This window comes from Pituophis catenifer, unplaced genomic scaffold (genome assembly GCF_029215685.1).
Source record: "Pituophis catenifer annectens isolate HBS135680 unplaced genomic scaffold, rPitCat1.0.hap2 SCAF_4, whole genome shotgun sequence".
Classification (NCBI taxonomy): Eukaryota; Metazoa; Chordata; class Lepidosauria; order Squamata; family Colubridae; genus Pituophis; species Pituophis catenifer.
In genome coordinates, this window is record NW_027256884.1 from 99,922,047 (window position 1) to 99,932,882 (window position 10,836).

The 10,836-nt window shown below is 36.7% G+C and overlaps 1 protein-coding gene across 1 annotated transcript; it reads left to right on the forward strand.

Moving 5' to 3' along the window:
- Nucleotides 1-840: 840 nt before the first annotated feature.
- Nucleotides 841-5,258, forward strand: LOC139316204 (lymphotactin-like). Its single transcript, XM_070942777.1, has 3 exons — nt 841-910; nt 2,717-2,834; nt 5,105-5,258. The coding sequence occupies exons 1-3, from the start codon at nt 841-843 to the stop codon at nt 5,256-5,258; spliced, it is 342 nt and encodes a 113-aa protein (XP_070798878.1).
- The last annotated feature ends 5,578 nt before the right edge of the window (nt 5,259-10,836 follow it).

Consider the following 10,836-nt stretch of genomic DNA (forward strand, 5'->3'; position numbering starts at 1 on the left):
TGGGAAGGCAACAGCATTCCGTGTACCTTTGGCATTTAGTCATGCTGGCCACATGACCACGGAGATGTCTTCAGACAGTGCTGGCTCTTTGGCTTTGAAATGGAGATGAGATTGCCCCCTAGAGTCGGGAACAACTAGCACATATGTGCGAGGGGAACATTTACCTTTACCTTTAACTCTAGGCAATGTACAAAACCTTATGGAGAAGCATGTATCTCCAAACTGTCCTTATTCTCTGTATCAACTGGTATAATATGTAGGAATTTGGTGAAGAAATATAATTTATCAATAATTCAGCATATTTTTAAAATATAACCATACATAGAGATACACATACACACATATATTTTAATTTCATATTGGTAATGTTTTATTCATTGAAGGTTCCTCAGAAAATAATGCCTGTGTTTATGTCTCTCTAACTAGCAAATTTAGATTACTATATACTCAGGTCTTCTGATCTAGCATTTTGATTTCCTGATTTGTGCAGTGCATTGTAAATCCACAGCTTAATGATAAAACCATAGTCACACTATTGGTTTCCACTGTGGACAGAAGAAAACTTTCTTTTAAACTTAGAATAAAACCAACAGTGACATTCTTGCAGAGGTAACCACATTGTGGCAGGAAAAAGCTCATGATTGGGGGCTAGAACAGAAGAGGGTATTTTTTTCCCCCTCCTTCTATCTTAAAATATGAACAGGTGGGGTTTTAAAAAATATTTTCCATCTCTCATCTTACCATGACACCCCTTGTTCTGAATGTCCAGAGAGTACATAAGTGTGTTGAAATGAGCCTTGAAATATTCATCTTCCCATCGTCTTAAGGAAAAGATCAACCATGAGACTTTACTTGGCAATCATTCTAGCTATTTCTTTTCTGGAGAACTTCAAAGTCCTTATTATCAGAGGTATGTTTTGATTTTTTTCCCCCTTTTCAATTCAAGAGTAGCATCTGAATTGCTATTCCTAGCTGGGATAATATTTGTACTACATGCTCTTCTAGAAGTAAAATCAATTTCAATGCGATATGAATTTCTCTCTGGATTTCTGGTCCATTTTCTGTCAGTTTAAGAAATTAAAACTTTTATAGATGTTTTTATAGATGTATAAAAGAGTTGATTTGAAGTCTTTAATGTCTATTAAGATGGTGTGATCTCATGGAACTATTCTCCAAATAGTTCTGATAATTAGCTGTGCAACCCCTTTAAAGTGTGTGAAGTATTAAATATAGCTTTAATACTTTTTCATGAATACAATCTTGCCATTAGGCTCTATGGAACATTGTAGTGCCAATTTTCATATCTGTGCACAACTCCTTGAATGCACAGAAAACTGTGTAGATTTGGTCACCCATTCTGCAAGCAGGTCCTTGATTTTTTGGTTGCAAATGGATACCAACAAAGGCACCTGAATAGGCAATCAATTTCATTTGTTTGCCATCTTTTTGTCTTCTTTTTCTTTCTTCCATTAATAAAGACATCTTGGAATTCAGCCTCCATGTTCATGAAATAGAGTAAACAATTTTTCTCATTCATAAGGAAAAGAATCCATTATGAATTAGAAGAATGTCTTTTTGATCCTCATAAGTCCGTATATGAGTAGGGGTTTGATCCTGCTATAATTATATTTACAGATCGTGGATAAAGTATTTCCATGTTTATTAGGTCTCAAATCTGACTTAAAGGTTTTTGAAGCATTCATTAGGCAAACTATACATGAGCACACAACAGATACAAACTTAAGGTAAACCGCACCAAACTCGATTGCAGGAAATACGACTTCAGCAACAGAGTGGTCAATGCCTGGAATGCACTACCTGACTCTGTGGTTTTTTTTCCCCAAACCTCCAAAACTTTAACCTTAGACTACTGTTGACCTCACCCCTTTCCTAAGAGGTCTGTAAGGGGCATGCATAAGCACACCAACATGCCTACAGTCCCTGTCCTAATGTCCCCTTTTATTCGTATCCATTTCATGTATTAATAATCATGTTTATACTTATATATGTTATCTAATACATGCTTGACAAAATAAATTTAAAAAAATAAACTATAATGGATGCTTAAAATTTAATCATTCCTATATTGGAAAAGCTTGTATTTTAGTTTCACAATTGTGCTCTCACTAGTTCTGATTCAGTATCTTGGATATGATTTACTTTTGCCAATAGGTATAGGAATCTACTTCTTGTGTGGGTATAATCTCACTGTGTTTATTCTTTAAATAAATTAAAGTATGTTGGAGAATTGGAAAGAACATTCTTCAAATTAATGCCAAACGACATCGATTATCTACAGTAATTGGTGGCAATTGCAATTAATAAGCATTTTTTTTAGGAAAACAAATGTTCCTATGCTGCTAAGCTATGATTACTAAGAAGTATAAAATTATCTATTATGTGTGTGTGTATGTGTGTTTGTGTATAATATATAAAATATTTATATCTGTATGTATGCATGTACATCTAAGTTGCTGTTCAGATGTAACTTTGATATCTGAAGGAGTAGTATGTATACCTATGTGAACAGACAGGATTGAAAAAAATGGGAAGGAAGGAAGGAAAATTACCTCCTTCAAAGAACTAATTGATTGAAACTATTGGATAAAGAATGAAAATACCTTCAGGAATTAGATGGTACATGTGTAAGATTTGAAAATTTGACAACAACAAAATACTTTCAACATTTTTTTGTGTGTGCATGGTTTTTTTTAAGGAACCTTAGGGAGTCAACCTCTGGCAATTAACTCCTGTTTAAGCCTGCATACAGAAGAAATAAACATTAAACAACTTGAACATTACGAAAAACATGAACATCCCAGAAAAGTTGTAATGTGAGTATCTAATCTTCATTTGTAGGCCTGGAAAAGAATGTTCCACCAGCAAAAATGGAAAGAGATATCAAAACACATATGTATACAATTGTATAGGTGTTAATAGACTGAAGAGTCATTTAATCCCCCGAATAATTGTCTGGTGATTGGAGGGAACAAAGCGAGGAAAAACACATGTTATTGCCTATATATCTTCTCTTATTGGAGACACAAAATAAAAACTGTAGTTCCCCAAGTCATTTAGAACAGGTCTCCAACTTTGGCAACTTTAAGACTTGTGGACTTCAACTCCCAGAATTCCTCAGCCAGCTTTGAAGTCCACAAGTCTTAAAGTTGCCACGGTTGGAGACCCCTGATTTAGAATACACTATATACATCCAAAGATATTTGAGTACAACTTGGTAAGAGGAAGCCCCATTAGTTTAAGGTATCAAAAATCAGGAGGAGATTGTAGCATATTTTCTGATTAAAAAGCATTAGCTTGTGAGTTGTAGCTCCTATTATCAGATGCCACTCTATGCGTTTGATGAAGTGAACTTCAGCTTACAAAAAATTATTCCTTTTAATAAAATGTGTGTCTAGTAACAGAAAAGGTGCTACTAGAGTTGTTCAGACTATTTTAGTACACCTTTATAAGGTATTTCTATGACAGATCAGCCAAATACTCCTAATAACTTAAGAGCTGACAGCAGGGGTGAAATGTTACCGGTTCGCACCAGTTCTGGCGAACAGGTAGTGACGGTGGCGGGTGGTTTGGAAAACTGGTAGCAAGGCTCTGCCCACCTGCCCGGACACTGTTTTTTACCCTCTGCGCATGCACAGAAGGGTTTGCGCATATGCAGAGGGTCCAAGAGTGCATGTGATGCAGCGCATACACTTCCGAACCAGTAAGGGAGATAAGTAGATTTCACCCCTGGCTGACAGTAAATATTAAAGGCTTTTTTATTTGTCTCTAGCACCTGGTGTTCACAAATACATTTTAAATTACAGTTGCTATCGTCTTTAATCACAGGCTATGCTTACCTAAGTTCGTGAGTTAGTGCTCAGAAGGAGGAAGCTAGGTTAGCTGCTATGTTCTTTAGTACTTGTCAGCTCCATACTGATAATATTTCATTCAGCCAGTTAAAGTCTCTATCAGCTGCCAATGCTGTTCCCTATAATTATGGTATACAACCACATATTGTATATTATACAATATGTATTTTGTACATATTATACTGTACAGTATACCTATATCTTTGCTTATGGACCCTTTAATCTGTATCTGATATCATATATTGACTTTAGGGCTGAAAGTTTACCTACATTCTCAACAAACCTCTTAGTATATTGAAGTGCTTTTCACTGCTTCCTACTTTTAGGAACTAAGTGAAGCTAGATAATAAAAATAAAAGTCTAGTCAATGGAGGAGCACAGAAGTTGGTAGGCTAATTTCAGGCTCACACAGGACAATAATTCAGCTGTTATTCAAATCCCTGATAGTTATTACAAAATCAAGATTGCTGCTTTAGTCTCATGTGTAATGTGAAACTATGTACTAAATTGTAATAATTATCTGTCCAATTCAGGTTGTTGGAAGTTTGTAACTCATTATAATTTGGAAATTTTGCAAGTAGTAATGTGGCAGGTGTGAAAGGAGAAAGCAAACTAGGTGTCAGTGACAGAAAGTTGGAGTAATAATAATAATAGCAACTCTTAAACTGTGTAAAACTTTTGACTTAAGTGAACAAAGCTGATTATATTTGAAGTCTCAATTTTTTAAAGATACTATTTTGTGGCATTTTAAAGATGAATAAATGTATTATCACATAAGATTTTTAAGGATTTAAGTAAACCCTTCACAATAGAATAGAGGCATGAGTATCCGGAACAAATATGTAAATTGATTTTAAAAATGTTTGAATGAATGTGAAATACTACCAAATGTAGTTGATTCATATGTATTATTTAATATCCAGTCACTGAACAATGAATATATGATAACAGCAGAAGCTAAAATCAGAACTTTTCATCCTATTGGCTTCCAATAATATTACCTTCCATCACAATCTAGTGCTGGTATAGACCAGAGGTGGGTTCTACTTATCTTTACTACTGGTTCGCAACGGGGCTGCACACACGCTCTTCTGCACATGTGCAGAAGCGTTCTGATGACGTCGGGGTTGGTTGGTAGAGCCTCCTGCCGGTTTTACTGGGGGCAACCCATCACTAGTATAGACCTTAGGATATTACTTCAACATTTTTTTGACTTGATTTTTATTTTCTTGTAGTTTAATTACCAGAAGAGGAGTCAAGATCTGTGTGCCACATGATGCTCCCTGGGTGAATAATGCCATCAGAAAATTGAACAAAAAAAAGCGTAAAACAAGAGACTTAAAAAACCTACATAGAGCTAATAACTGGACAAACAGAACAACTACATAATGTTTGCAAATTACATACAGAAAATAAAAATTCAAAACCATTAAAAATTTTACTGGAATAAATTCACTGCTATACCCAGAGTTTATTGATTTTTGAGCTTTTGGTGCTGGCTGCGGACTTAATTACTTCAGACTTGTGTGATTTATATTTATTATGTAAACCAAATCAATCACTATTTTCAGAACTTTTTCTAGATTGGATTCCTAATAGGATTTTGGTTCTTCCAGCAGATTCATTAGCTAAAGCATTATTCTGTGCAGCTTTCATGTTTCGCTGCTGGATAATCTGAAAGGTTCCCACAATTAGAGAGCAACAGAATTGATGGAATACCCATTTTTGGCAGAATAGGAAGAAGCCATGGAAATAACGAGAACGTCACACTTAGAGAATGATGTGAGTCTTTAAGGAATGTGTCCATTGCCAAACTTCTTTCCGAGTTAATATCTATGCCATATCATCACCATTTTAAATAGTCTATCATGCTTTTTTCTTAGCATTCCAATTATCAGAATAATTTTGGTATTATAAAGGTTGCAGATAGAAAAAAGACTCAGGCATTGGCTGCTGTTCAAAAGCTAAATGGAAGAAAGCAGTATCAACAAAAAGTTTAAAAATAAGTATGTGTACAGATATGTACATTCCTTTTGCTAGGAACATTTCATAGATGATACTACTACATGAATCTATATCGTGTTTTAACCATGCTATGTTGAATAAGCCATCTTACAATAAGCTAGATCCAAACAAATTACCTTATTGTTTATCACAATGTATGATTCAGTCATTGCTTGTGACTGTCATTCTTTTCTGATATATTTTTTCAGTCCCTCAATGTTTAATGTTAACTTTCTTATCAATTGGCACTTAAACTAGGTTTGTTATTCCTTTGTGTATTACATTAATGATTTAATATTTAATGTTAACTTGTTAATGTTAATGTTAACTTACTTATCCATAGTCCAATTTACTATTAAAATAAATATTACAGAATTGAATAGATACAATGTATTGAGGATATTTAAAGATATTAAAATCTTGGTTCATTGAAGAACTATGTATTGTATATTGTAAATCAATACAAAAACATTCACATGAATGTATTTTCATTTAATTCTTAATTTTACAACATCTAAGGTTAATGTACTTTTATCATGCTTTTATTATTATGCATTTAATTTATGTACTTTTATCATGCTTTTATCATGCCTTTAAATAAAGCTATTATTTTATAGGCATTTAAAACTATATATTTTATAATATAAAATATTACATCGCTAACAGTGAGCAGAATTTATGGGAAGATCTGCAGTAAAAATCCTTTAGACACAAATAGATTATTTCTACCCCCAACTATGGTTTTATTTTTCTTAAACTCAATTTTCGATTACGTAAAGCCTATTACCAGGAAAGCAAAAGATGGTATGAAAAGCAGTTTTGATTATTTCCAAAAGTACACTTCTCATCACCAATCCTACCTCATAGGAACCACTCTTCTAATAAGCAAATAAGTAATTTTATTCCATATAATTCAGTCAGCCTACTAAATATTCATTTCCACAAGTGCCTCAAACTGGATTGAGCCTGTTCTTTACAAGTTAATAATTTTACCCAGTCTGTCCCGTTAAGAGTTATAATTTGGGAACAATCATCAGATGGGCTAGGAAAATAAGGCTACTAGGACCTGAAATTGTTTCAGGGGAGCATCTCTACTTTAAAAGTAGCATCCATTAACTTTGCCAAGAGTAGAGAGAGTAATTCTCTCAATGAAACATTTCCAGGTAGCTAAACATTCATCATTTGGTATGCAGCGACTCTGACTTGATACTCATCTGTGTTTAATGCTGCCCTGAAATCTTTGAAAAGCACATGCCTTGTTAACTGTGCAGTTCAAGCCAGTTTGAGCCAACATGGGGCCAGTTTAGTTGACCTTTGTCAAGTTCTTCCTTCTGAGGAAGGAGATTTGAGTTCAGGCAAGTAAAATGTAGACTTTTGCCTCCTGGAAGGGACTTTTTAAAAAATGAATGCCTTACAGGCTTTGCACACTCTGTTATTTGTATGAAGTGAGTTTGGGAATTAATGAAAGAGAAAAGAAGCTATTATATCTCACCAATATGGGATAAGGTAATATATCTTGATACCATTTTCAGAGCTGTTCTTTTGAAAAATAATTACCAGGAATAGCAAAAGCACATTGAAAGACAGCAACATATTATGTATGTTTATTCCAGCGGTGGGTTTCAAATTTTTTTACTACCAGTTCTGTGAGTGTGGCTTGGTGGGCATGGCATGGCTTGGTGGGCATGGCTTGGTGGGCATGGCAGGGGAAGGATACTGTAAAATCTCCATTCCCTCCCCAATCCAGGGGAAGGTTACTGCAAAATCCCCATTTCCTCCCTATCAGCTGGGATTTGGGAGGCAGAGAATAGATGGGGGCGTGGCCAATCAGAATTTTTACTACTGGTTCTCTGAACTACTCAAAATTTCCACTACCGGTTCTCCAGAACTGGTCAGAACCTGCTGAAACCCACCTCTGGTCTATTCTCAGACAAACTAAAAAACAGAATAATGAAAGAAAAATGGAATAACCGAGACCAACCATGCTATACCTCATAAACATTTTTTAAATATCCTTTCATTCTGGATAGGTTTATCTTATGCTCTGGCCCAGCCTCCCAGGAAAGAATAATTTTTCAGCGCCTTGCAGAAGGCCTTGGGGCAGGGAGATTTATATGTTCCCCACCTCCTGGGTCTTGCCAAGAACATTGTTTTGTAGAAAGAACTCAAGGTATGTCCTTTGTACTTGGTCTGGGATGTAGATAGACAATCCTGCAAATAACCAGCAATCAGCACCTTGAATTTCCCTAGACATCTATAGAAAATCATGGCAGCTTTTACAATAGTGGTGATGGATAGGCATATCAACGTGCATCTTATAACTACTCCAACCACCACATTCTGGACCAATTGCAACTTCTGGGTGGTTTTCAAGGGCAGCCTTATATATGTAGTTTTGCAATAGAAAGGAGGATGTGACCAGGCTATAGAAAGAACTTTGATAGTAACATTTGCTTGGTCTAGGTAAAGATATCTCTCTCTCTGGATATCATCAATGTATTGTTCGTATTTGACCCTGTGTGAAGAATGACCTTACTACTGTAAGTGGCTTCATGTAGATACTGAAGTAGAAATATAGTAATTTATTCCTATCAACACCAAGTTGAGAACACCAAGAGGGGAATAATAGTGTGTGTGTGTGTGTGTGTGTGTGTGTGTGTGTGTGTGTGTGTATACATATACATACATACATACATACATACATACATACATACATACATATATATATGTAGGTCTTTGGTTATTCGGGTCTTCTCCCACGTAAAATTGGAAGTGTCTTGGCGACGTTTCGACGAAGTCTCATTCGTCATCTTCAGGCTGGTGTTCTCGGCTTCGTGCTTCCAGGAGCAATGTGAGATCGCAGCTGTCTCTTCCTTTTAACTGCTAGTGGAGGTGTGAGCTGATTGGGTGGGAACTTGGCTGTGTTCTGATTGGGTGGAGGTGTGTTCTGATTGGTTAGGGGCTTGGCTGTGCTCTGATTGGCTGGGGTTGTGTTCTGTTTGGGTGGGGGCTTGGTTGTGCTCAGCTTAGTCTGAGTTGCAGGGGGATTTGAGCTGGTGAGCTGCGTTGTTGTTGTTTGGCTTCGTGTTTGTGGCCGTGCGAGCTCTTCATGGTGGGTGTCAGTCTGCTTCATGTATGGATTGGAGGGGTTTAAAGTGGCTAATGATGCAGCTGCGGTCTGGCTTCTGGTCCTTGGTCGTGGCTCATTATCAGTGTGGGTTTGAGTCTGCTTTCTGCGTGGATGTGTGGTGGTGACATCAGGTGTGGCACTCGTGAGTGTGGGTCTGGTGTCATTCGTCGTGTTAGGGACTCGTTTGTCAATAAGGGCGGGTTTCCAAATGGCTGGTAGGCGGGAGGTATCGTCTCGTTTGTTCATGCTGTGTGGGCGTTTTTCTATCTCAATGGCTTCTCTGATTATTCTGTTGTTAAAGTGTTCAGTTTTGGCGATAGTTCTGGTCTTTTTAAAGTCAATATCATGTCCTGTGGCTTTAAGGTGTTGGACCAGGGAAGAAGTTGGTTCCTCTTTTCTGACTGAGTTCTTGTGTTCTTCTATGCGTGCACTTATTCGTCTGTTGGTTTGTCCGATGTATGTGGTGGGGCAGGCGGTGCATGGGATTTCATATACTCCTTGATTTTCTAACTCAATTTTGTCTTTGGGGTTCCTTAGAATGGTGGATATTTTTCGGTTTGTGCAGAATGCTGTCTTGATGTTATGTTTGTGGAGGATTTTGCTTATTCTGTCTGTGGTGCCTTTTATGTATGGGAGGAGGGCTTTGCCATTTTCTTGTTCTCTGTCTTGGATTTTAGTGGGGGTTTCTTTTTGGATTAGGTTGGTGATCTTATTTCTTTGGAATCCATTGGATGTGAGTACGTTAGTGAGGGTGTGTAGTTCGGTTTTTAGGTGTTGTTCGTCAGCTAAGCGTTTTGTTCTGGAAATATCTGGAAATATATATATAACAAGATATATGCTTAAATCAAAGGTCTTCAAACTAGGCAGCTTTAAGACTTGTGGACTTCAACTCCCTGGGAATTGAAGTCCACAAGTCTTAAAGCTGCCAAGTTTGAAGACCTCTGGTTTAAACAATATGAAACAATGAAAATGAAATGTAATAACTATGAGTAATAATATTAAGTCTATTTCTATCAAAATGTATGATACCCAGGTATCACACTATTCATGCATTGATATGTATAAATTATATAAAATAAAAAACTTGGGGGAAAAAACACCAAGTGGAATTAGCTCTAAAGGAAGGAGCAGAACTATTGAAAATTGTATCCCCCGCAGTGACCTGAAGTTGTTCCAAAAGCACATGACTGATTATATTGAAAGCCATTGAGAGATTAAGGAGAGCTAGAATGGATACAATACTCCCATCAGGGCCGGATTTAGATGAAAAGAGGCCCTAGGCTATTCCACTTATGAGGCCCTTTCACCTATAGTGAAAGTGTAATTTTAATTTTGCTAACAATTTGAATGTAGGCCCCTCTTGATCTTGAGGCCCTAGGCTGAAGCCTAGTTAGCCTATAGGAAAATCCGGCCCTGACTCCCATCTTAGTCCTGCCAAAACTCACTTACCTCTACTATCAATGCCATCTCAGTATTATGTCCCAATTTGAAATCTGTTGGAAAGGGATGCAAATAATTCATTTTTCCAGAGTCCTCTGAAGCTGTAACTCAGTCACATTCTCAACAACCTTTTCTTTAATGGCAAGATTTAAAAAAATGCCCAGTACAATTGGATCCAGAGATGGCTTTGAGGGATATGGAAACAACTGCCTTTTAAAGAACTATAAGGACCACTCTGTTTTTTAAACATACATATAGCCCTACCTGGATCCAACTACTTGCCATATCTTGGGAGTCCTTAACTTAAAAGGAGAGACATGTATCCGAACACAGGTGGAAATAATCACAGGACTGAGGACCCTGTCTGCTTCCTTGAGGCAAATAGATTTAATT